Source organism: Scyliorhinus torazame, chromosome 13, assembly GCF_047496885.1.
Source record: "Scyliorhinus torazame isolate Kashiwa2021f chromosome 13, sScyTor2.1, whole genome shotgun sequence".
In the NCBI taxonomy this organism is placed as follows: domain Eukaryota; kingdom Metazoa; phylum Chordata; class Chondrichthyes; order Carcharhiniformes; family Scyliorhinidae; genus Scyliorhinus; species Scyliorhinus torazame.
In genome coordinates, this window is record NC_092719.1 from 83,327,327 (window position 1) to 83,354,419 (window position 27,093).

At 44.9% G+C, this 27,093-nt stretch overlaps 1 protein-coding gene across 5 annotated transcripts in view; it reads left to right on the top strand.

Annotated features, from left to right (window-relative positions):
* vezt (vezatin, adherens junctions transmembrane protein) overlaps window positions 1–25,174 on the top strand; it is a 187,500-nt gene extending 162,326 nt beyond the window's left edge. For all 5 annotated transcript variants that reach the window (XM_072471888.1, XM_072471890.1, XM_072471887.1 and 2 more), the window contains 4 exons: window positions 5,130–5,323; window positions 13,946–14,046; window positions 15,021–15,228; window positions 20,815–25,174. In XM_072471888.1, the coding sequence (XP_072327989.1) occupies window positions 5,130–5,323; window positions 13,946–14,046; window positions 15,021–15,228; window positions 20,815–21,362 (1,051 nt within the window). In that variant the 3' untranslated portion in view covers window positions 21,363–25,174. The remainder of the gene's footprint in view (window positions 1–5,129; window positions 5,324–13,945; window positions 14,047–15,020; window positions 15,229–20,814) is intronic.
* The last annotated feature ends 1,919 nt before the right edge of the window (window positions 25,175–27,093 follow it).

Below are 27,093 nucleotides of genomic sequence, written 5' to 3' on the forward strand. Positions count from 1 at the left end.
TCAGTACAGCCGAAAGTACTCCGACCTCCGCCGGTTCGTCACTACACTCGCCACCGCGGCTCTGTAAAGGAGCTTAACCCAGCTGATAAACCCTCCCCCGAACCCAAACCTACGCAGCACCTCCCAGAGGTACTCCCACTCTACTTGATCAAAGGCCTTTTCCGCGTCCATAGCTGCCACTATCTCCGCCTCTCCCTCCTCCGATGGCATCATTATCACGTTTAAGAGCCGCAGCACATTAGTGTTTAATTGCCTGCCCTTTTCGAATCCAGTCTGGTCCTCATGAATCACCCCCGGGACACAGTCCTCAATCCTCGTGGCCAGCACTTTTGCCAATAACTTAGCGTCCACATTGAGGAGCGAAATCGGCCTGTACGATCCACATTGCAGTGGGTCCTTGTATCGCTTTAGAATCAAGGAAATTGTCGCCTCCGACATTGTCGGGGGCAGGGTCCCCTCCTCTCTTGCCTCGTTAAAGGTCCTCACTAGTAGCGGGGCCAACAGGTCTACGTACTTTCTGTAGAACTCCACCGGGAACCCGTCCAGCCCCGGGGCCTTCCCCGCCTGCATACTCCCCAAACCCTTGGTCAGCTCCTCCAATCCGATTGGTGCCCCCAAACCAGCCACCTCTTGCTCCTCCACCCTCGGGAACCTTAGTTGGTCTAGGAATCGTCTCATCCCCTCTTTCCCCCCCCTGGGGGCTGGGATCTGTACAGCTCTTCATAGAAGGCCTTGAATACCTTGTTTATTTTCGTTACACTCCGAAACGTGACTCCCCTTCCATCTTTGATTCCCCCTATTTCCCTCAATGCCGTCCTCTTACGGAGCTGATGTGCCAGCACCCGACTAGCCTTTTCCCCATACTCGTAGGTCGCCCCCTGCGCCTTCCTCCACTGTGCCTCCGCCTTCCCCGTGGTCAACAGGTCAAACTCCGTCTGGAGCCGTCATCTTTCCCCCAGTAATCTTTCCTCCGGGGCCTCTGCGTATCTCCTGTCCACTCTCAAACCTCCACTAACCTCTCCCTTTCCATGCCCTCTGTCTTCTCCCTATGAGCCCTGATGGAGATTAGCTCTCCCCTGATCACCGCCTTCAACGCCTCCCATACCACCCCCACTCGCACCTCCCCGTTGTCGTTGGCCACCAAGTACCTTTCGATACACCCCCTCACCTTCCCACACACCACCCATCTGCCAGCAGTCCCACATCCAGCCGCCACAGCGGGCGTTGGTCCCTCTCCTCTCCCAGCCCCATTTCCACCCAGTACAGGGCGTGGTCCGAAACGGCAATGGCCGAATAATCCGTCCCCTCCACCCTCGGGATGAGCGCCCTGCCCAGAACAAAGAAATCTATCCGAGAGTAGGCTTTGTGCATGTGGGAGAAGAAAGAAAATTCTCTGGCCTGCGGTCTTGCAAACCTCCATGGGTCCACTCCCCCCATCTGATCCATAAACCCCCTGAGCACCTTGGCCGCCGCCGGCCTCTTTCCCGTCCTTGATCTGGAGCGGTCCAGTGCTGGGTCCAGCACTGTATTGAAGTCCCCTCCCATTATCAGGCCTCCTACCTCCAGGTCCGGAATGCGCCCCAACATGCGCTTCATGAATCCAGCATCATCCCAGTTCGCCTCCCGCCGACTAGCCATCTCCTTTTCTGGGCCAGTCCCGTGTCCGCGTCTCCCTCGCCCTCCAGTCCCCCAGCCGGGAGTCCTCCGTCCCGACCACCTCTTCTGTGTCCCATTCCCTTTCGGCCAGTGCAGCAGCAACCCTTTTTCCACCCCCTTCCCCCCCTCCCCTCCCCCCGCTAGCCCCCTGTCTAGCTTTTTTGCTCCGCCCATATCACTTCCGTAAGTCAGCTGACACCTGCTGACCCCGGCTTCCCCCGCTGTCCCTTTGACCCCCCCGTGTGGGAGTCTCCCAATCAATATACGTTCCTTTGTTCCCCTTCCCGCGCGCGGGGAAAAAAACCCGCGCTTTCCAAAGCCTGCCCCGCCCCCTCTGCCGCAGCTCCTGTCGCGGCCTTGTCTCTCTCCCCCAGCCCATATAACATTTCCTGCGCGTGATTGACCTTCTATATACAACAACCATCATACTTCAACCCTCAAACACCCCCCACCCTCACAAACCCTCAGTTAGAGTCCAACTTTTCAGTTTGTATAAAGTAGTAGTGTTGGTCCTTGTATGTAACCCACAGTCGCGCTGGCTGCAGCATTCCAAATTTCACTCCTTTCCGATGCAGCATCGCTTTGGCCCGGTTGAAACCCGCTCTTTGCTTAGTAACCTCCATACTCCAGTCCGGGTATATTCGGATCTCTGCATTGTCCCACCTGCTGCTCCGCTCCTTCTTGCCCCATTTCAGGACCCTCTCTATGTCCGTAAACCGGTGAAATCTCACCACCATCGCCCTTGGCGGCTCATTTGCCTTGGGCTTCCTCGCCAGCACCCGGTGCACCCCGTCCAGTTCCAGCGACCTCGAAGGGGCCTCCACGCCCATCATCGCCCCGATCTTCGTGCCCACGTATGCCGCGGCATCGGACCCCTCCACTCCTTCTGGGAGACCCAGGATTCTCAGATTATTCCTCCTCGACCTGTTCTCCAGGTCTTCGAGTCTTCCCGCCCACTTCTTGTGTAGTGCCTCGTGCCGCTCCACTCTCACCGCCAGGCCCAAGAGCTCGTCCTCATTCTCACTCACTCTTTTCTGGACCTCCTGGATCTTCACCTCGTGGGCCTTCTGGGTTATCCCTAGTCCTTCAATTACCGCCACCATAGGCGCCAGCATCTCCTTATGCAGCTCCTCGAAGCAGCGCTTGATGAATTCCTGCATCTCCTCTTTGTCCCCAGCCGCCGCCATTTTGCTTTTTTTCCCTCGCTTCTCCAATGCCGCTTTTTTGGCCGTTGCACTTGGGTCCGGTCCATAAAAGTTGGTAGGGGAACTCTCTCTTCTCTTCCCCACGGGTTGTCTGTGAAACAAATTCCGTTGGGGCTCCTCTAGCGAGCCCGAAAGTCCGGGATCGCAGGAGCTGCCGAATCGTGCTGCTTAGCTCCGCATAGCCGCAACCAGAAGTCTTGAGATGATTGTTATCACTAAGGAAGTAGATGGGCAAGCTAATGGGGCTAAAGGTAGACAAGTCTCCTGGACCTGATGGAATGCATCCCAGAGTGCTAAAAGAGATGGCTAGGGAAATTGCAAATGCACTAGTGATAATTTACCAAAATTCACTAGACCCTGGGGTGGTCCCGGCGGATTGGAAATTAGCAAACTTGACACCACTATTTAAAAAAGGAGGTAGGCAGAAAGCAGGTAATTATAGGCCAGTTAGCTTGACTTCGGTAGTAGGAAAGATGCTGGAATCTATCATCAAGGAAGAAATAGCGAGGCATCTGGATGGAAATTGTCCCATTGGGCAGACGCAGCATGGGTTCATAAAGGGCAGGTCATGCCTAACTAATTTCGTGGAATTTTTTGAGGGCATTATCAGTGCAGTAGATAACGGGGAGCCAATGGATGTGGTATATCTGGATTTCCAGAAAGCTTTTGACAAGGTGCCACACAAAAGATTGCTGCATAAGATAAAGATGCATGGCATTAAGGGTAAAGTAGCAGCATGGATAGAGGATTGGTTAATTAATAGAAAGCAAAGAGTGGGGATTAATGGGTGCTTCTCTGGTTGGCAATCAGTAGCTAGTGGTGTCCCTCAGGGATCAGTGTTGGGCCCACAATTGTTCACAATTTACATAGATGATTTGGAGTTGGGGACCAAGGGCAATGTGTCCAAGTTTGCAGATGACACTAAGATGAGTGGTAAAGCAAAAAGTGCAGAGGATACTGGAAGTCTGCAGAGGGATTTGGATAGGCTAAGTGAATGGGCTAGGGTCTGGCAGATGGAATACAATGTTGACAAATGTGAGGTTATCCATTTTGGTAGGAATAATAGCAAACGGGATTATTATTTAAATGATAAAATATTAAAACATGCTGCTGTGCAGAGAGACCTGTGTGTGCTAGAGCAAGAGTCGCAAAAAGTTGGTTTACAGGTGCAACAGGTGATTAAGAAGGCAAATGGAATCTTGTCCTTCATCGCTAGAGGGATGGAGTTTAAGACTAGGGAGGTTATGCTGCAATTGTATAAGGTGTTAGTCAGGCCACACCGGGAGTATTGTGTTCAGTTTTGGTCTCCTTACCTGAGAACGGACGTACTGGCGCTGGAGGGTGTGCAGAGGAGATTCACTAGGTTAATCCCAGAGCTGAAGTGGTTGGATTATGAGGAGAGGTTGAGTAGACTGGGACTGTACTCGTTGGAATTTAGAAGGATGCGGGGGGGATCTTATAGAAACTTATACAATTATGAAGGGAATAGATAGGATAGATGCAGGCAGGTTGTTTCCACTGGCGGGTGAAAGCAGAACTAGGGGCATAGCCTCAAAATAAGGAGAAGTAGATTTAGGACTGAGCTTAGGCGGAACTTCTTCACCCAAAGGGTTGTGAATCTATGGAATTCCTTGCCCAGTGAAGCAGTAGAGGCTCCTTCATTAAATGTTTTTAAGATAAAGATAGATAGTTTTTTGAAGAATAAAGGGATTAAGGGTTATGGTTTTCGGGCCGGAAAGTGGAGCTGAGTCCAAAAAAGATCAGCCATGATCTCATTGAATGGTGGAGCAGGCTCGAGGGGCTTGATGGCCTACTCCTGCTCCTAGTTCTTATGTTCTTATGTTCTCACGGCACCGAGGTCCCAGGTTCGATCCCGGCTCTGGGTCACTGTCCGTGTGGAGTTTGCACATTCTCCCCATGTTTGCGTGGGTTTTGCCCCCACAACCCAAAGATGTGTAGGGTAGATGGATTTGCCACGCTAAATTGGCCCTTAATTGGAAAAAATGAATTGGGCACTCTAAAGTTGTTGTTTCTTTAAAATTATTGTTTGATCAGGATTTAAAACATATTAGGAAAGAGTAAGCTTGCAACTATTAGTTCAGTTCATATATGCTGGTATCTTAAACAATTCAAAATAAGAAACAAGCTGCCTGTAAACCAAGTTTCTTTACTCAACAACATAATAGTTAATTGTTTTATTATCTCATGAGCTGTTTTGTGATTTGTAAATATGTAACAAAATACATCCAATGCCTTCTTGACACACAGGGTCATTACTTTAGAGGATTATCTGGAAAAACTCTTTGAATCCCAGGAACAGCATGAAACAACACAGGAAGTGTGCAGTGGTTTGGATCAGAAGCTCAAATCGATCCAGCCACACATGGAGGCAAGTATGAACTGCTGGGATGAGACAAGGAATCTCGTGGACAAACTAATGCACAAGACTGTCGGCAACAAAGGTAATATTACAAAAAGAAGCCTGAACTGCAAGGGTGGCTATGTATTTAATATGTGTAGAATAAGGCAGAAGTCTCAGCACTCGGACACTTCCTGCCAAAACTGCTCCCCCCTCTCCACTAATAAACCTTCTCAAAGCACACCTCCTCAATCAAAATTCAATTACCATCTTGATTTCTCCCTTCCTGGCTCACTATACATTTCCTTCTGCCTATTTGTGCAGTTCGTTTTGGGGCTTTTCTTTGTTGAAGGCACTGTATAAATGCAAATTGTTCCTGAAATAGGAAAGTGTTTCTGCACAGAGTGAAACAGAGCAGGAAGCTGATGTTTAGAATGAGTAACTTGCAATTTTTTCTAAACCATTTGTAATATTCTACAATAGAGCATGTAATGTGTTTGCCAAGTTAATAGGAATGAATGATGGCTTCCAAATGAACTTTGACTGAAATCCCATTTAATCTCCTTGATGGTTAATTTAAAATTACAATACTAGGCATGTGTGACTGCAGCATGTGTCATGATCCTTGCTTGTCTGTTAAACAACAGAATTCACGTCATACCACTTCAGCTACTGATAGTTCTTTCAGTGCCAGTGAGGTGCAGCCCCTAAGTTAGATTTTTATTGAACTAAAGGCATTTCAGTTGTAAAGTACTTTAACATTCAGCATGAACTCAAATCATTGGAAAGCGACTGTCTGAAAGAAGCTTCCACATTTTAAAAGTTGAAACTATCTTCATCCTCACCCTGTGTCTGGGCACCACTTCATTGCAACTGCCCTGTCTGTCACAGTTCCTTTCTCGTCTCCCATTGTTAAAGTTAATTAGAGACAAATTAGCAAAATTGGAAACAAGGATTTTTCGAAGGATTTTAAAAAATCATAGCAGCAGTTGAAAAATACCAATAAACATATTCTCTCCTCGTTGTTCTGAATTCCTCTTTAAATTCTGAAAACCTATTTAAGTTAATCACATGCTAATAATAGACTCCACTGCATCAGGTAGGATCTTGGATGAAACGGGAGACTCAGAGGAGAATCACGGGTACTGTGCGTGCACTTTTCTATCCATTAGTGACAACACTCTGGAACCACTTGGTTTGTTCTGTCCAAAATAGGGCATCTCCCTGTGAGACAACCAATATGATCAATCTTTCCTGATTCCTTTGGCTTCTTCCTTTCCAATCTGATGACATGAAGCCTGGGCAGCCTTGCTTCAATAAATTACTCTATCATCTCCAACTCTACAACCTGCCAACCAGAATTTAGCTGCCCAAATTGTGGTTGAGAACGTTTCAACCACTTTCAAACTGGACATGGACACTATACCTCAATTCTTCAACTATGGGGATTTATAGGCTAAAAAACCTTGAGAAAAAATACAACCATGTCCCATGTTGGTGAATCATACCTGCTCACTAATCCATTAGCTTTGCATGCTGGTGATGACAATGCTTTACGTCGGCCAGAATTGATGTACAGAAAACTGGTAAAGCACCCTTAAATCTCCAACAGCCATTTGCTTTGTCCAGGGGCTCACCAATGGTGTGCCGCTTTCAATGGCTTTGATTGAATACAACTGGTTGGTCAATAAAATATAATCGTGTACAGACCATTATTGTGTAAATAGTAAGCAGAAGAAATTTTTTGGAAGAAATATAGATGTTGAATGGAAGCAGAATTGGTTAAAAGGTTTTTTAAAAATTATAAAAACTAGTGCTTCTATATTATTGTTCTTTCTCCTATTAGTTCCCTCCAACTGTTTTCTGAATCTATGTCACCACTCTTTTACCTTATAATGTCTTGATTAACTTTTCCTTGTGTCTCATCCACTTCCTCCTTTATCTGTTCTCCAAAGCTCTGGTTAGACTTGATCTGTCTTCCCAATTGTGTTCAGTTCTGGGTCGTCATTGTTGCTCGAATTGAGGATGATATTCAGTCAGGTACATTGGTTTCTGCCATGGATCTTCACATGACTGAACAGGCTGATTCTCGACCCATAGGTCATTGCTGATAGAATTTCTCCAGTGCTCTGTGTCGCTAGTTCACAGTCCAGGTCTCACTGCAGTACAGGAGTGTGCTGAAGACAACTGTTCTGTACTCAAGGACCTTAGTTGACTTGTCTTTGTTATCAAATACTGCTGTAGTTTTTAGTAGACTGAACTACCACGGTTGGCCATTGGTGACTTTCTGAGAGAGGTATGGAAAGTGTTCATCACATTCCAGAGTGTCTCCTTCAACATGGATGGGAGGTGGAATATTTGTCTGGCCGGGTGTGGGTTACTATGAGTTTTGTTTAGGCAACACTCAAGATCAGAATTCTTGTATGCAGAATTGAACAGACCAAGAGTGGCTTGTAAGTCTGGTGAAGAGTTGGTAACACCCGACAGTCATCCCCAATATGTCGAAAATACATAAGAATAATCTTTATTGTCACAAGTAGGCTTACATTAATATAAGCCTGCAATGAAGTTACTGTGAAAAGCCCTAGTCGCCACATTCCGGCGCCTGTTCGAGTACACAGAGGGAGAATTCAGAATGTCCAATTTATCTAATAGAGTGTGTTTCGGGACTTCTGGGAGGAAACGGGAGCATCTGGAGAAAACCCACAACACAGAGAGAACGTGCAAACTCCGCACAGCCAGTGACCCAAGCCGGGAATCAAACCTGGGACCCTGGAGCTGTGAAGCAACAGTGCTACCCACTGTGCTACCGTGCCGTAGTGGTTCAGCAGAATGATGCTGCCAACGTTAAATTATGAAGACAGTTTGCATTGACTCGACTTGTACTTAAGTTGATAATGGATTTGATATGGTAGACAAAGGGGAACTATTTCCTTTGGTTGGGCTAAACCTTAAAATTAGAACACGGTCATTCAGAAATGATGCCAGGTAACATTTCGCACTTGTCTGGACCTCTCTTTTCCATCTCCCACCCAACTCCCAAAAAGTACAGTTGAGGTTGGGAGTCAGTAGAAAATGTTCTCACTGAAGATTAGTAGATTTTCTTAGGCAAGGATTTCAACAGATATTTAATCATGTGGTGAATTAAGTTGAGATAAGAACAACAATGATCTCATGTTAGCTTGGGAGCTGAATGGCCTCCTGTTCTTGTGTTCCTATCTATCCCCCTAGATTTCTTTCTGGCACATGCTTTGTTTGTGTATTTGTTTTCCCTCATTTATTAATGTGTGGGCCAGAATCAAGGCATGGCATGGAGGAGGCCTTATCTAGTTTATAATGACAAACAGAAGTGGAAACAGTCAAAATATTCTATTCCCTGTTTCCATTGGGAAACAACCTGAACAGGCCACCCATAAGTGGCTTGGGTCACTGTGACGCTTACAGTGTGGTTTCCAGCTGGGCCCAATTCAGAGACATGTAGACACAGTTTGGCTGCTGGATTCAATTTTGTCAACTTCTGGGTCATAGAGCAGTAAACCTGTATAAACATGACATTTCTAATGAATAGCAAGAAGCAGAAGAAAATCCACAACCTGAGCGGAATATTTGTACTGAGGCATTTGTACAGAGAATGAATATGGGACTTTTCAGACTTTTCCCACCAGACTTAAAGCAACCCATTTTCTCAATTGCAAATGTTGGCAAGGGAAAGCCTTTCAAAAAAATGTTGGCAAACTTCCACCCAGTTCTCCCAATGGTGTTGTGTGAGTACTGTTTTGTTTATCTTGCCTCCGTTGATGCATACATGTCAAAATGATAAGAATTTTTTTTCGGAACTGGGGGAAGAATGTGCTACATTGTTTAAAGAGAGGTTGATTTAAAAATATATATATATATTCTCGGGATGTGGGCGTTATTGGCAAGGCCAGCACTTAATGTGTTGCCCTGGGAAAGTGGTGCTGAGTCGCCTTCTTGAACTGCCACAGTCTGCAAATGATTTTATATAACTGAGTAGCTTACTAGGTTGCTTCTGAATGCAATTCACAGAATCACAGTGCAGAAGAGGCCCACTGAGTCTGCTCTGGCACGTGAAAAACACCTGACCTACCTACCTAATCCCATTTACCAACACTTGGCCTATAGCCTTGAATGTTAGGATGTGCCAAGTGCTCACCCAGGTACTTTTTAAAAGATATACGGCAATCCGCCTCTACCACCCTCCCAGGCAGTACATTCCAGACCGTCATCACCCTCTGGGTAAAAAGGTTTTACCTCAAATTCCTCCATCCCTCCTGCCCCTCACCTTGAACCTGTGTCCCCTTGTGACTGACCATTCAACCAAGGGGAACAGCTACTCCTTATCCATCCTGTCCATGCCCCACATAATCTTGTACACCTCGATCAGGTCACCCCTCAGTCTTCTCTGCTCCAATGAAAGCAACCCAAGCCCATCCAACCTCTCTTCATAACTTAAATGTTCCATTCCAGGCAACAGCCTGGTGAACCACCTCTTCACCCCCTCTAGTGCAATCACATCCTTCCTATAATGTGGCGACCAGAGCTGCACACAGTACCAAAGTTCTATACAACTCCAACATGTTTTTGCTGTTTTTGTAATCTGTGCCTCAATTGATAATGGCAAGTGTCCCATATGTCTTTTACCCTGCCCTTCTGCCTCCAGAGATCTATGGACCATCATGCCAAGGTCCCTTTGTTCCTCAGAATGTCCTAGTGTCATGCCGTTCATTGAATACTTCCTTGTCAGATTACTCCTTCCAAAGTATATAACCTCACATTTATTAGGGTTAAATTTCAGCTGCCACCTTTCTGCCCATTTGCCCATCCCATTAATATCTTCCTGTCACCCAAGACACAGTGAGTGGTTAACCTCACTGTTAACCACTCGGCCAGTCTTTGTGTCAAACTTACTGATCCTACGTCCCACATAGTCATTTATGTCATTGATATAATGACGAATAATAGGTGACCCAGCCCAGGTCCCTGTGGTATACCACTGGTCACAGGTTTTCAGTCACTAAAACAGCCGTCAGCCACCATCCTCTATCTCCTAAACTAAGCCAATTTTGAATCCACCTTCTCAAATTACCCTGTATCCCATGTGCATTTGCCTTTTAAGTCTCCCATGTGGGACCTTGTCAAAGGCTTTGCTGAAATCTACGGGATCTTTAAGTTAAGATGTCAACCACTGAGAAACTAATACATCTATTATATTCCCAAAAGTCCTCTTCACCCTCCCCCAACACCCTCCCCCAACCAGTAAAGTATCCAAATTGATCTTAAAAGAATCCAAGGTTTTCACCACCACCATCTTGGGGATTCCGGTACATGGGTTGATCACTCTGGATTGTCTACTCCTAAATTGGCCTTCTGCCAGTTTGAACTTGAGACAATGTTCTGCTCTTACAGTTTTAAGTTAAATTAATGCTAGGAGTTTTTAACCTTTTGGGCAAACTTGTAGAACCATCATGATGAGTTAGAATAGGGTCTTTTGAATCCAATGTTGGATTTATCTCACTTGGATATTGGGGGCTGGATTCTCCGCCAGTGGGGTGCTCCATTTTGCCAGCAGCCCGGGGGTTTCCTGGCGGTGTGGGGCTGCCCCACAATGGGAAACCCCATTGATCAGCCGGCTAATGGAGCATCCCACTGGCGGGGTAAAACAGAAATGTGGCGTGGCGGAGTATCCAACCCCTGAAATTAGTAGTAATCATTTGGGTGACTTTCATGTTTATTGAGATGGGAGGAGTCAGTGTTTGGGGAATGAAGCACCCTTTCGCATTTGTAAGTCAGTTTCTTCATCTAGTACTGGTGGTAAAGTTGGGTTGTCCCTTCATGATATCTCAACACCAGTCTCAGAAGGCTATCCTATAAGAAGCAGTGCGATTCTTCTGTGCCCACATCTCTTCAGTGTATCTGAATGAGACTAATAGTTTGTTGGCAAATATCTATGCATTCCTTAGACTTGCACCCGACAGGAACTGGGTTGAGGCTGTCCCATGTTCACTTAAAATCTTTAGAGTTTTCAAGAGAGGGAAAACTTTCATCCCAGAAGTCTGGGCTGGATTTGAACCTTGGTCTCCAGAGGTGAAAGGGCAATCATTTTCCCCAGACATTCCCTATTTGTAAGTCTCTTAAGGAAATCAACAATAAAGAATACTGTACAGAGGAAACTGTGAGAAAGATAAGTACCCAGTCTGTGCTGAAGGATAATGGACAATTGGAAGTGTTGTTTAAGATTTATTGTCTGGGGCAGCAGTTACACTCAACTAATTAAAGATCCTGCTTTGTTTGGGTTTGTCTTCTGCCTTAAATTGGCAAATGCTGGTAGTTATGCCTCTGGATTCTGTCTGGCAATATAACAAATAATTGGAGTGTCAGCATCCACAGTAATAATGATGTATAAAGTATAATTTTGTTTTCAGGAGTATGTGTGAGATGTAAAATGCACACAACATGTCAGTCTTATCTATGTGCAGTGTTGGACATGAGGTATACAGAGTGGTGCATAAAATAGGGTAAAGCCAACTGGAAATACTCCGCTGCATCAGCTGCTTCTCGGAGCAACTAGGGATGCTGGCCTTGCAGTGTCCACATGGAATTTTTTTAAATTACAGAACTACATTGCTTCTGGAATGCGAAGTGAAATATTTATCCTTCAAGTATGTTTGTATGTTATTTTTTTCAATCCGCTAACAGCAAGAGCAGTGTAGTATGAACCGAGTTTTACATTTCCTCTGCAGACACTCATCTGTGTTTCATCAGTACTCCCCATTTGGTGCCCACTAAAAGCAAACTAAACCAGAAGATCAGTGCCTATCCGTCTGTACAGTACACTCTTTGTTCTCAGTAGTATGTTTTCTAGGCTACATAGTCAGTATGTTAAAAATCTTGGACGGTCATGTTTAGTCTTAGAATTTTATGACTTTACCTGAATGTATTATATATAGGAAACTGTAAAAAGTATTATCACAAATATTTAACATTCTGGTATTTGTTTATGTTCAGTATTAAAGCAGTATGGAGTTCTGAGGTTTCTCATTGCCCTCCTGTTGAATGTGATCACCAACACTTTGTAGATGCAGTTTCATTAACAATGCTTAACTGGAGGCGTCACTGATCTATTTTAACTGACATAAACTTAATACTTTTTTTTTAAAAGGCAATGTAAAATCATACAATCTAAAACTCAACATGCTATGGTTTTGCAATCATTTCTTAACATGGCCTTCTGCAAATCTGGGTGCTGATGAAATGTTAAAAAGTATGTAAGGGTGGTTCTTGTTTATTCTCTTTATTTCCCCTTTCTTTTATTTTTGCTGTTACATTTGATTTATGGGCATGTGTCTTTTAGACAGCCTGTATCTTTAATTCAAGCAGAAGGAAGCCGTGGCGTGTGCCTTTAATTCAAACAGAAGAATCCAGAAGGCTATGCTGATTTAGACTGATGATTGAGGGCTGGCCGGCATCATAAAACCATAAGATATAGGAGCAGAATTCGGCCACTCGGCCCACCGAGTCTGCTCCGCCATTCAATCATGGCTGATAATTTTCTCATCCCCATTCTCCTGCCTTCTACCCATAACCCCAGATGCCCTTATTAATCAATAACCTATCTATCTCTGTCTTAAAGACAGTCAGCGATTTGGCCTCTACAGCCTTCTGCGGCAAAGAGTTCCACAGATTCACCACTCTCTGGCTGAAGAAATTCCTCCTCATCTCTGTTTTAAAGGATCGTCCCTTTAGTCTGTGATTGTGTCCTCTGTGTCCTCAGTGATGACCCGGTTTGTTAGATTTGGCTGGTGGCCAATCAATTGGCCCAAAAGGCTGTGCTCTGCCCGTTAACGGGTGGTGATTGGATCTGATCCCACTGGAATGTTTTCAGAGTCACAAGCTTCCAATTTGGTTTCAGTTTTGATTCTGGCAGTCTGTACGAAGAAATCTAACTAGCTCTCGCCAAAAGGATCTAACTAATCCTCTCCAGAAGGTCACTGTGGGGCTCAAGCAAGTCTGGGTGATGTACTCTTGATACTGCAGAGGCTGAAGTCAAACCATGAGCTGAAAGCCAGGTTTAATATAAAATAAAGTGTCTCCCCATAAAGATATAGGCCATAAGGCGAATCTCAAGCTGAAGGCCCAGTTTAATGAGAAATAAAGTGTCTCTCCAGAAAGCCTGCTGCCTGTGTGTACTGCATTTTCCAAACTACAAGGACCCTGAATGAATGACTCTACAAAGAAGACTAATACCGGCTGCAAACCAGAGACGTAAACCAGTAAATATGCTGTGAAGAAAGTGTGCTGAAGATCCATCATCTGAAGCAAAGACTTCTCTTTTGACTATCATCCTTATTATTTTTATCCCTTTCCACCCACCTCTGTTTGTCTGCCTTGTGTGTGGATAGAGGGTAAGGCAGTTAAAGTGGGTAGTCGGTATTAGCTTGTTGTTATGCAGTTGTATTTATTGCATATTTCATGATAGCTCCTGTTATAAATAAACAGTAATTGTGTTTAAACGAACAAACCTGGTGACTGTAATTATTGGGCAGCCAAGGGCCAAAGACTTTGGGTATTTTTATAAGAATTATTGGTTAATTTACTTGTGTTGTGACTCCAGGCCGAGTGGGGCTGGAATTAACCACACACTTTCCCAGGGTGTCATAGCAAGTACTAGTTTTTTCCACTGATATTTATTTTGTTGCTGTTGTAGGCAAACCTGTGGCACAAGACTGTAATTTGCCTCCAACCTGGAAAGCCTCAGCAAAATCTGTTGTGCAAATAGAAGATCAGGATCCAATCCCTGAAGAGCAGGTAAGAACATGTATGCACAGACTCATTTCCTGAAGATCAGATGCCTACGCCACTACTGTCACTGTTCTGAAAGTGTAGTGGAAACTCTGCTTACATCTCCCATCCTGTGGATTATGGTGCAGAGGGACTCGAAGGACATTCCTGTCCAAAGTTTGAATTATGGAATTTTGATTCAAAGTTTGTTTATTCATATCCGGATCTCTGCTATAGCTGAAAGTGAAATCTGATGTTGTTAATTATAAGTTGCTTTGTTGGCAACTTTAAAGAATACAATTAATATCTCATCACCAGCAACTCAACTAGACACAAATCATATTGCTTTTACCTCTAATGTATGGAGACTTAGGAGCAAGAGTAGGACAGATATACAAATACAAATTCCGAATGTACAAAAATACTCTGAAGTGAGAGTATTTATTTTGATTTTGCTTGCCAGTTGTCAGGTGAGGCACTCGCAGCTTGAAGAACCCCGGATCAGAAACTTCCCTTCATGGTGTGAACCTAGAATCTTTCTGGAGTAGTAAACGGACAGATATCTCAATATGCACTGCATGTTATGTGCCAGTACATGTGGCGTTTCTTTCAAACTCTTGCCCCAGCTCATTGTAGATTATTTTTAGAACAGCTGAAGAGAAGGCAAGTCAACCAGAAAAACAGGAGGCAAGCAGACTGGGAACAGCAATGTAATTCCATTTTCATACATTGGATCCTGGCAGTATCTTTGCTACCTACAGTCCACAATCAGGAAATTTCAGAGCAGACTAAACCTGCCATCTTTCATATGCCAATTTCTCTAGATTTGCAACTTTTACATTTGCAGACAAGAGCCAAATTTCTTCCCAACACCTAGGCCAGTGAAGATGGAATATATATTTTATTTTACTAAACTGTGGCTAGTCTGGTTGATATTACATCATGTTTAAATCTGCCAGCTGAGACATACTGTTGATTTCTCTCTCTCTCTCTCTCTCTAGGAACTTGAGGCTTACGTCGAAGAATCTGACTCGGGTGGAGAGTTCGGAGGGGGCATCTTTAACTACTTGTCACCAGAAGCACGAGAAAAGGATAAGCGAGAGAAGGAGGAATCCAGGAGAATGCTTCAGGAACTGAAAAGTGTGTTGGGATTCAAAGCCTCCGAGCTGGAGAGGCAAAAGTGGAAACAGCTACTGTTCAATGACCACGGTGAGCAATAGCGTTACCCCTGTCGAGTTGGTAGGCTTTTATCAGTGTTTATGAGATTTTAAAAAAATTAATTTAAGGGATGTCGGCATCACTCCCTAGGTTCTAGGGATCGCATTTATTGCCTATCCCTAATTGCCTTGAGAAGGTGGTAGCAGCTGCCTTCTTGAACTGTTGCAGCCCATCTGGTGTAGGTGCACACACAGTGCTGTTAGGGAGAGAATGCGGGGGATTTTGACTCTACGATAATGTTAGGAAAACAAAGATAGTTTTAAGGGATTTATATTTGGTAAACATTAGAAAGAAGGTATAGTTCTGAGTGGGTTAATTTAATGTTTCTGTGACTGGAAGGGTAAACCTATAGTTAGATTCATGCAGGACAAAGGTGTTTGTGTATGTGTGTGTGGAGATTGGTTAAGTTCCAACTGTGTTTTTATTGTGCTTCGAGAAGGCTACAATATGAAGAATGAATAAAAGGCATAAGCATGTGGGTGTTGATTCGCAACTGGGGCCTTGTAAGGTACAGAAGCTTTTAAGCTTTAGCTGAATTTGTGAGCAGCTGGAGTCAGGACCTCAGGGAGTGAACATCTTTCAACTCTGCCAGAAGAAAGACTGGGCAGGACAGGAGCTACAAAGAGGCAGGTTCCCTAAAGTACAAGTTACAGTCCAGAGAACCTGGGAATAAGGACAAAAATAATGTTTAGGACTATTGGTGTTAAGAGAACAGAGACCAAGTTATTGATCAAAAGAATTAAAGGTAACTCAAGGCCAATGTTCGAAGGCTTTTAAATGTTATGATGATGCCCTCAGAAGGAGAGGAGGTGGAAGTGGTGGTAGCGATGGATGCGGAGAAGGCTTTTGATTGGGTGGAGTGAAATTACCTGTGGGAGGCGCAGGGAAGGTTTGGATTTGGTGAGGACTTTATTGACTGGGTGCGGTTGCTCTAATCAGGCACCAGTAGCGAGTGTGCGTACGAACCAGCTGAGGTTGGGGTATTTGAAACTACACCGAGGGACGAGGCAAGGGTGCCCCCTCTCCCCATTATTGTTTGTGCTATTGTGCCAATGCCCATAGTGCCATTGGCCATGGCGTTAAGAGCCTCTAGGAACTGGAAAGGGCTGGGTCGGGGGGGGGTGGAGCACCGGGTCTCGCTTTACATGGATGACCTGCTCTTGTATATTTCAGACCCGTTTGTGGACATGGGGGAAGTAATGCGAATCCTGGGGGAATTTGGCAATTTTTCAGGGTATACATTGAACATGGGGAAAAGCGAGATGTTCGCGATCCAGGCAAGAGGACAGGAGAAGAGACTGGGAGAGCTGCCACTTAGAATGGTAGGGAAGAGCTTTCGATATCTGGGAATTCAGGTGGCCCGGGAATGAGAGGCATTGCACAAGTTAAACCTATCCCGGTTGGTAGAACAAATGGAAGGAGACTTTGAGAGATGGGACATGCTCCCGCTATCACTGGCGTGGAGGGTACAGACCCTCCCCAGATTTCTGTTTGTCTTTCAGTGCCTCACCATCTTCATCCCAAAAGCCTTTTTCAAGCGGGTGAATAAGGTTATTTCGGGCTTTGTGTGGGCGGGTAAAACCCTGCGAGTGAAGAAAGTGTTGTTGGAGTGCAGTCGGGGGGGAGGGTGGGTTGGCGCTGCCGAACTTCTGCAATTACTACTGGGCGGCTAATATAGCCATGATTAGGAAGCGGGTAGTGGGGGAGGGGTCGGCATGGGGGCGGATGCAAAGATACCAGTTTGGGAGCACTGATAACGGCACCTCTTCCATTCTCGCCGGCCCGATATTCCACAAGTCCGGTGGTGGTGGCGGCTCTGAGAATCTGGGGGCAATGGAGGAGATATAAGAGAGTGTAGGGAGCATCGGTTTGGACCCCGATTTATAATAATCATCGGTTTGTACCAGGTAGGCTGGATGGTGGGTTCCGGAGATGGCAAAGGACAGGAATTAGAAGGATTGGGGATCTATTTATAGATGGGAGCTTTCGCAGCTTGAAAGCCTTGGAGGATAAATTTGAATTGCCAGGAGGGAAAGGGTTTAGGTATTTGCAGGTGCGAAACTTCCTGAGAAAACAGGTGCTGGCCTTTCCGCTGCTGCTGCCACGGGGGATACAGGATAGAGTAGTCTCCAGTACCTGGGTGGGAGAGGGGAAGGTTTCAGATATTTACCAGCAGCTTCCGGAGGCGGAGGAAACTCCGGTGGAGGAGCTTAAGGGCAAGTGGGAGGATGAGCTAGGTGGAGAGATAGAGGCGGGTCTATGGGCGCAAGCTCTCAGCAGGGTTAATACCTCCTCATCATGTGCCAGGCTCAGCCTGATACAATTTAAGGTAGTCCACAGGGCACACATGACAGCGGCAGGTTTTTCGGGGTAGAAGATAGGTGTGCGAGGTGCAGTGGAAGCCCAGCAAATCATGTCCACATGTTTTGGGCATGCCCGAAGCTTAGAGGGTTTTGGCAGGGTTTTGCTAAGGCAATGTCCACGGAGCTAAAAACACGGGTGGTGCCGAGTCCGGAGGTAGCGATCTTTGGAATGTCGGAAGAGCCGGGAGTTCAGGGGGCAAAAGAGGCTGCCGTCTTGGCCTTTGCCTCCCTGGTAGCCCGGAGATGGATCTTGTTAATGTGGAGGGACTCGAAGCCCCTGAGTGTAGAGACCTGGGTTAGTGACATACCTGGATTTCTCAGTCTCGAGAAAATAAAGTTTGCCTTTAGAGGGTCAATGGTCGGGTTCACCCGGACGTGGCAGCCGTTTGTCGACTTTCTCGGGGGAAATTAAAATGTCAGCAGATGCAGTATTGCGGGGGGGGTGGGGGGGGGCAGATTGATGTTTTATGGTTGGGGTGTGGGAAGATTGAGATGGGGGGGGGAATGTTTATTATACCATGTTGATGTCATTGTTTTATGTTATTTTTATAAAAATGTTCAAACATCTTAATAAAAATATTTTTTTTTTAAAAAAGAATTAAAGGAAGAATAAACACAGTGTTCTGAGTTATAGGGACAATTGTAGTAAGCAGATTTTAAGTGGGACGGCAGCCTTCAAAGTTAAATCAAATGCCTGCTGCCATTTTAATACAGTCTGGGAATCGAGAGTTAAAGCAATTGTGAGCAGTTTGCACAGCAGTAAAGACAAATAAATCTTAAAGAGGTTGGTGTAAAATCCTGGACTAGATTAGCTGTTAGAAGTGGTGCGGAAGCTTGGTTTAACAGTGTAATTTGGAAAATGTGGTCTGGATTTTGGAATATAAACCACTAAGGGAAAGCATAATTAAGAGCAAAGATTTTAAAGCATGTTTTTGAGAGTGGAGTTTGGAAACTTTCACATGACAATCATCTTGGGGGTTCTGAGGAGCCACCCACAAACATACACTTGGGGATCACTTGGGTATTTGCCCACAGTCATCTTGTGTGCTTAAAAGGGACTTAAGATATACTTTGCAATCCACGTTAATCCCAAAACCTGTGTGTAATTGTTAAACTTGTGGGGGGGATGAGTAAAAGCATATTGAATCATCCACTTTTTTCATGTTTAATGTTTTTTTTTCTTGTTGTTAAAACTAATTAGCGGTCCTGTGACTATCTTCCTCCATGTTTTATTTTTTTAAAGTTATTTGAGCCAGGGGTCCCTTCTGGGATCGTCCCGCAGTTATAACATCAACTGGGATCATAATAATTAGTCACAGATGATGCTGGCACAGCTGCAGTTACTGCCACTACTTTGCCCTGAGAAGGTGATGGTGAGCCTCCTCCACTAACCGCGGTCCTTGTGATGGTGCTCCCACCTGGGAACTAGGCAAATGCCCTTTTTGATAGAAAAATGTAGTATTGGAGCAACTAGCATTATGACAGGAAAGGAAAGTAGTGAGGAATGAGCAGAGAATAGGACAAATAGAATTTATCATTCAAAAAGCCAGAGTAAACAGGATCCTCTATGACCCCCAGTGCTATATCATTCTAATGCAAGTGTGAGTAACAATGAACCGTAACTTCCGAGTTCCCCAGTACCCGGGTTACCCCAAATATACAGTTGGGACCCCACCACCTTGGAACTTCACAGGTAAGGTTATGTACACCAATCGCCCAGAAGTGCAAACTTTCTCTGGACAATTGCGCTGTGCTGGGAACCAGCCGAAAATGCGATTTAAGTTGCAAACTTCAGATGATTCTGACAGGGTTACACAAATAGTTACTCAGAAAAAGTTAGAAGAATTAAACCTCTTCTAACTTCTGGGTAACTGTTGGAAAGACCTAGACTGGAACACCCCCCACCCACGCAGGACTCTCCACTGCCCCCAGCCCAAGTTAATTTATTTATCTTCACTTTTAGTAAGGTTAGCTGTGAGACGCTAGGGAGAACTCTTCTGTGGGATCCTTGCATCTGAGAGGGGATATCCTTGATTTAGTGTCTCATCCTGTATCAGGATACATCACTGTTAGTTCATTGTCACTGGGTGATCAGAATCCCCCAGTTTCTGATTCTGGATGTACTTACACCACAGGAACTGCAGCGGTTCAAGAAGACAGCTCACCACCACCTTCCCAAGGGCACTTGGGGTTGGGCAATAAATGCTGGTCTAGCTAGCAATGCCCACAGCCCATGAATGAAAAAAAGGGTTTAGTGTTTCAGATTTACCGGATTAACTCCTGGAAAGGGGGGGGGTTGTTTTATTCAGGAAGGTTGGACAGACCAGGCTGGTAGCCGCTGGAGTTGAGAAGAGAAAGAGGCGATTTGATTAAAGCCCTATGGGGTCTTGACAGGGTGGATGTGTAAAGAATATTTCTTCTTGTGGGAGAATCAAGTGTGAGGGGGTCACTGTTTAAAAATAACCCATTTCAGACAGCGATGAGAAATGTTTTTTTCTCTGAGGTCGTGAGTCTCTGGAACTCTGCCTCAAACGGCAGTGGGAGCAGAATCTTTGAATATTTTTAAGGCAGAGCTGGATAGATTCTTGATTAACAAGGGAGTGAAAGTTTATCGGGGGTGGGCAGAAACGTGGGGTTGAGATTACAATCAGATCAGCCATGATCTTATTGAACGGCAGAGCAGACTCGAGAGGCCAAATGGCCTACTCTTGCTCCAAACTAGTATGTTTGGATCCAAACAATAGCATTTTGGATAGTGCTGCACACTCTCAATATTGCGGTGAAGTGGCAACCTGGAGTGCGTGCTCAACTTTCGGGGGTGGGGCTTGAACCCTTGACCCTCGGGTTCAGAGGCAAGAGTGTCTTCCCCCTGAGCCACAGCTGATGTTGTTTCATTTGAATAGTGAAGAAAACCCAAGCAGGTGGATAAGCTGTTTTACCAGCTCTCAATTCTGTTATTTGGGATCTAATTTCCATTTCTAGCAGTAGGCTCCAGTCATTTCTAAAGCTGTCATTGCTTAAGCTAAAAGAATGCGAGGGTTGTAATGTGAATAATTAAAAAGAAGGAAAGGGATGTGACAAATGAACAAGACAGCTGCATTTTTCAGAGTTAACATAAAATAACCAACATGCTGTGTTCATTAAGAATGGGCTTTGTCATCTTTTAACCTGATAATCTATCTAACCGTGTCGCGCTTCAAAACTTTTTTTATAGCTGCCCTGAAAACTATTTCATCTGTGGACTTAACACAGCTGGAGAGAGTCCCAGTGGAATGGCAGGAGGTGAATGCAAATGAGCAAGGTCAGAAGGCTTGTGAAGACAGCTTCCATCAGACAGATGTCAATCGGGTACACATCTTCAAGGAGAGCAAAGAGTGTTGCCCATCAATAGGACCGGACTGCATAGATGTACTTCCGAATCATAGCAAAGACACCGATTCAAGTGACGCAACTGGAATTGCTGGGGTCGGTAGATTGGCTTGCTGCTCAGAGACAGCAGACCGTTCCGTAGAAGAGCAAGAAAATTCACATTCAGCTGTGTCTGAGCAGCTGCAGACAACTGTTAAACTGAGACTTACCGAAGGACATGAGACAGTCTCCCTCCACCTTACCTCAGCGCTGGCAGCACAGGTTGCCGCTCTTTCACACAGCTTTGTTTGCTTACCAGAACAGACTTTTGGGGATGATGATGAGGAGGGAGAAGAGGATGATGATGCTACTACAGATAAAGACATTGAAAGTGTAAATCCTGGAACTCAGTAAATACAGAGTGACTGGAGCACGGAAAGCCTTATTTATTATTTAAAAGCAGGTCAGTGCTGTGATGCAGAAAGTACTCGCTGTAACAAGGGCAGTGAAACATTTTGTTTAGCAAAGTGTATAACTTCTACTGCGCTGTGTGAATTTTCACTCTAAACAATGAGGGTTCTCTATGGTGAATGGAACACTTGGCTGCTACTGAAACATAGAATGACCTGTTCAGCAACTACTTGCATTGTTTCTCCTTAGTCCCTGTGCCCCTACTTCCAGTGAAGGATTTGACTGACAGATTCTAGAGAAGTAAGTTATAATTCCTTTGGACCGATGTATGAGCCTCCTAAGGGGCAGGCACGCTACTCTACATAATCCCAATGATACAAAATACTCCTCATCACGCTGCATTTGAAAAGTGATGGTGTACCAAGTGAAAAAAGTGTTGAGTACAGCAGCTGACACCACAATACCTCTAAGAGTAATTATGTTACTGGATGACTTACCCAGGCTAATTCAAAGACCACTCTGGCAGTTTGAGGGTTTGAATTCCATTTTAAAACTCTGGAAATAAAATCAAAATCAGGTATCAGTAAAAGTGACTGTGAAAGTGAACGTATTGCTGTGCTTTCTGAAAGAGTTGGTTACATGATGGGAATAACTGCAAGTCACACCAGTGAACAATCCCAAGAATATATATTTTTTTTAAAAGATGATTCTGCTTCATCTTACCTTCTCACCATCAAGATTATCTATGATTCTATGATTATAAAAGCTTTGTTTAGTTTTATCCTTTTCAAAAATAAGTATGAACTGATTTGGCCTCCAGCATTGCACTGTTTACTGTTTTAAAGTCACAAAGTACCTCATCAATTCTCTCAGCCAGATTGAAGGCCTGCGGGCTTCACTCTGTGCACTGTACTTATGAATGTGAGCACACTCTGTAATCACAGTCCCCTGTGTGGTTCCCCCCTCTCCCCACCCCATCTCGCTCACTACTGCTCGAAGGCAGAACATCAGCTGGGCAAACATGGAACAATGACATTTTACAGGAGCTCAGCTGTTAGAGCCCCAAGCCTAAGGAAAGACAATCTTGCAGCCATTATCGCCACCTCTTTCCTCTGACAAATCTCCAAAACCCACTGGACCCTTATCACAGTAGAGCTCGACTTTTAGAGTCCCATTAGCTTCTTTTGATCACAATCTGTGACTTTGACTATGGTTTTCTCAAAGGACGCAACTAGGGCCAGCCCGCCCTTGTAGTAGTTGGTGGAAGCTATTCATCATAGCCGAGGACATCACTGCAGGAGTTCCTCAGGGTAGGGCCATAGGCCCAACCACCTTCAGCTGCTTCATCAATTACCTTCCCTCCGTCATAAGAGCAGAAGTGGGAATGGTCGCTGATGATTGCACCATGTTCAACAACATTTGTGACTCCTCAGATACTGCAGACCAGCAAGACCTGGACTATATCCTGGCTTGGGCTGATTAGTGACAAGTAACATTTGATCCATCTCTAGCAAGAGAGTATCTAACCATCGCCCCTTGACATTCAACAGCATTACCATCACTGACTCCTTCTATCAACATCCTGGGGGTTACCATTGTCCAGAAATTGAACTGGACTAGCTACAAGAGCCAGGTCAAAGATTGGTCATTTTGCAGCAAATAACCCACCTTCTGACTCCCCAAATCTTGTCCACCATCTACGAGGCACCAGTCAGCAGTGTGATGGAATGCTCTCCACTTCTCTGGATAAGTGCAGCTCCCACAATGCTTAAGCAGCTCAACACCATCCAGGGCAAAGCAGCCCTGCTTAATTGGCAGATTACACACACCTTAAACATTCACTCCTTCCTGGACTGGAATGCCTGAGCTGGCAGCTGTGCCTAAGGGCGTGGAGTCTTTCAAGGCATCCAAGCAGTTGCTGTCTAAAGTCACCAAGAAGCTGCCAAAGAAGCGGAGGAAAAGCCGCAAGCAGAGATACTCCACCTTCGTGTACCTGGTGCTGACCCAGGTGCACCCTTCCACTTGGATCTCGTCCAATGCCAAGAGCACAATGATCTCCTTTGTGGTCGACATTTTGGAGTACATTGCGTCCAAGGCCTTGCACCTGATTTACTACAAGTGGCACACCATCTCGGCCTAGGAGACCAAGAGTACCATCCGCCTCATGGGAGAACTGGCCACACACACGCCATCTCCGAGGGCACAAAAGCCGTCACCCAGTATACCAACTCTGTTTAGGTCGACCATACTGAAAGAGTTTTTAAAAATACAAAAAGAAACACCACTGACACGCAGTGGCAGCAGTTTGTACCATCTAAAAGTTTCACTGCAACAACACACCAAGGCCCCTGTAAAATAAGCAAGTAAATTAACTTTTAGTTTCAGGGGCAATATGTTTCTGCTTATACAGAACAGGGGATTGAATTCCACTAAGTGCCATTTATGTCTAAAATTCCGCTGGGTGTTATTTATAACATCTTTCCCTCACAAGTAAATTGGTTAATGATTCTTTAAATAGCATGTGCGGGGAATTTACACAAGCCTAATCAGTGTGTTAAAGATGGTTCTCAGTTGAACCCCCAGAAGAGTTTGAGAACTCATATATCCCATTACAACAAACTGAAATTGAATGATAATGCTGTCTGGGCTACAGATAGTTTTCGTAGAGTTTCCAATTTCATGGCCCACTGTATTGTATAGTCTGATGTGGTACGAGACAATACTGAATAGGAATGGAATGAATAGGAATATTTTTAACCCATGGTGTCTGCGGAGCTAATTGACTTCACTCAGTGTAGTGTTTGATGAGGTTTCACAATTGACCTCATTGTCCCTCGGCAAGAGATTGTTTTAAAAATAAATCAGTCAGGATTTCTACTCCTGAGCACTCTGCAGCGAAGTGTGCTTGAAGGTTGGTGTGCTTGTGTGTATGTTTGTGGGGTGACAGGAATCATCAAAAAATTGTGCCCTCTTAAGCTGCAGGGATAGGGGCAAAGGATTAGCACTATTGGTTTTCTCATCTCTTGACTCCTTTCCTCCAGTGCCTCCTTGCTGCTCTTCCATAAATTCTTAATAAATTCTGAACTTGTTTAAAGTGGAACTGCCACTGAATGCTCGTCCATTATTCCAATCCACGCTGAACCCTAGCGGCTCCCTCTACGCAAATGCATCCACTTTTAAAATCTTGTACAAATCCCTAACTTTATGACCTCCTCCAGTCCTTTATACCCTCTCCGCTCCCTTTGCTCCTCTTTTCCCTCTTGTCTTCCACTTCCTGTCCGCAATCATTCCCCAACCCATCAGCCCTTTCGGAGCCCTCAGCTCTACACATTGCAGCTCACTCCATCAGTACGTGCCCACAGTTCCCAAACTCCTGATCTCATCTGAGCCAAACCATCGTGGAGGTAAACTGTGACTTCAGTGTCTTCTGGTGTGGCACAGTAGATAGCACTCTCGCCACTGAGTCAGAATGTCATAGGTTCCAAGTCCCACTCCAAAGACTAGAGCACAAAAATCTAGGCTGAAACTCCAAGCTGCATGCTCGGGCAGATGTAAAACATCGTACCGCAGTGTTTGAAGAAGAACAAACGCAATCTCTGTCATGTCCTGGACAATATTTGTTGCTCAACCAACACCCCTAAAACAGGTATATGGTCATTAGTTTATTGCTGTTTGTGGGAGCTTATTGCGTGCAAATTGGCTGCAACTTTCCTACATTATTACAGTGACTGCATTTCAAAAGTATTTTAAAGTGCTTTACATTCTGTGGCTATGAAAATTTGGTTCTAATAAATGGCTTCAGGCATCTTGCTACACATTGTAGTCACACATTGTCCTTGAATTGTTCATAATAGCTACTTTTTAGTCTTGAGGGAAAATGAAGATTATGCTATTTATGCAACCAGCTGGGCAAATTTGCCATCTATATACAGTATAAAGAGTGATCCTTAATTTCAAGTTCATCTTCAGCTAATCTATATCTAAAAGCACACATTAAATAACTTTACTCACATAGCAGAGAAGAGATTTTGTAACTTACAATTCCAAGGATCACATGTCACACTAACGGGTGACAGGTACCAGGATGTATTGGATAAAAGCAAATTATTGCGGATGCTGGAATCTGAAACCAAAAGAGAAAATGCTGGAAAATCTAGGCAGGACTGGCAGCATCTGTAAGGAGAGAAAAAAGCTAATGTTTTGAGTCCAGGTGACCCTTTGTCAAAGTTAAAAGGCATAGAAAGTGGGAGATATTTATACTGTCGGGGTGAAGGAATGAAAAATGAGTCATAGCTACAGAAACCAATGGAAAAGAGAGCTAATAGCAATCCCCAGAGAGAATAAAAGGTGTGAAAGGCCAAACAGCAGAGAAACTAAAATCAGAGGATAAGCTGCGACAGATGTAGATGCTGGGGGCCCCAAGTCAAGGCTTATAATCCTTTCATATCCTGTTCTCAATATCATCGGATAAGCTTGCTCTTTACAGAGCAGGGGAACTCTGGGCTTGTCTCTAGTGTTTTTCATCTCTTCTTCCTTCATGCAGCTCGCATGACACACGCTGGGATGGAAGTTCCTGTTGTGTGGGGGTGTGACTGGTAGTCCGCTCACCTTTGCGTTTGACTGTGTGTTATGCTGTTGTCAAAGGATGGCTGTTACTTGGTTCCAGCATCGTTGGTGGCACTGTCATGCTGGCTGGGGACTGCAGTGTCAGCTCTGTAATAAGAACATAACATAAGAACTAGGAGCAGGAGTAGGCCATCTGGCCCCTCGAGCCTGCCCCACCATTCAATGAGATCATGGCTTATCTTTTGTGGACTCAGCTCCACTTTCCGGCCCGAACACCATAACCCTTAATCCCTTTATTCTTCAAAAAACTATCTATCTTTATCTTAAAAACATTTAATGAAGGAGCCTCTACTGCTTCACTGGGCAAGGAATTCCATAGATTCACAACCCTTTGGGTGAAGACGTTCCTCCTAAACTCAGTCCTAAATCTACTTCCCCTTATTTTGAGGCTATGCCCCCTAGTTCTGCTTTCATCCACCAGTGGAAACAACCTGCCTGCATCTATCCTATCTATTCCCTTCATAATTTTAGATGTTTCTATAAGATCCCCCCTCATCCTTCTAAATTCCAACGAGTACAGTCCCAGTCTACTCAACCTCTCCTCGTAATCCAACCCCTTCAGCTCTGGGATTAACCTAGTGAATCTCTTCTGCACACCCTCCAGTGCCAGTACGTCCTTTCTCAAGTAAGGAGACCAAAACTGAACACAATACTCCAGGTGTGGCCTCACTAACACCTTATACAATTGCAGCATAACCTCCCTAGTCTTAAACTCCATCCCTCTAGCAATGAAGGACAAAATTCCATTTGTCTTCTTAATCACCTGTTGCACCTGTAAACCAACTTTTTGCGACTCATGCACTAGCACACCCAGGTCTCTCTGCACAGCAGCATGTTTTAATATTTTATCATTTAAATAATAATCTCTTTTGCTGTTATTCCTACCAAAATCGATAACCTCACATTTGTTGACGCGCGACAACGCAGAATCGCCGAGCAGAAACTTATAGCCAAGTTCCGCACACATGAGTGCGGCCTCAACCGGGACCTGGGATTCATGTCGCATTACATTCATCCCCCACCATCTGGCCTGCGAAATCCTACCAACTGTCCTGGCTTGACACAATTCACACCTCTTTAACCTGGGGTTACCCCATCTCTGGATCTG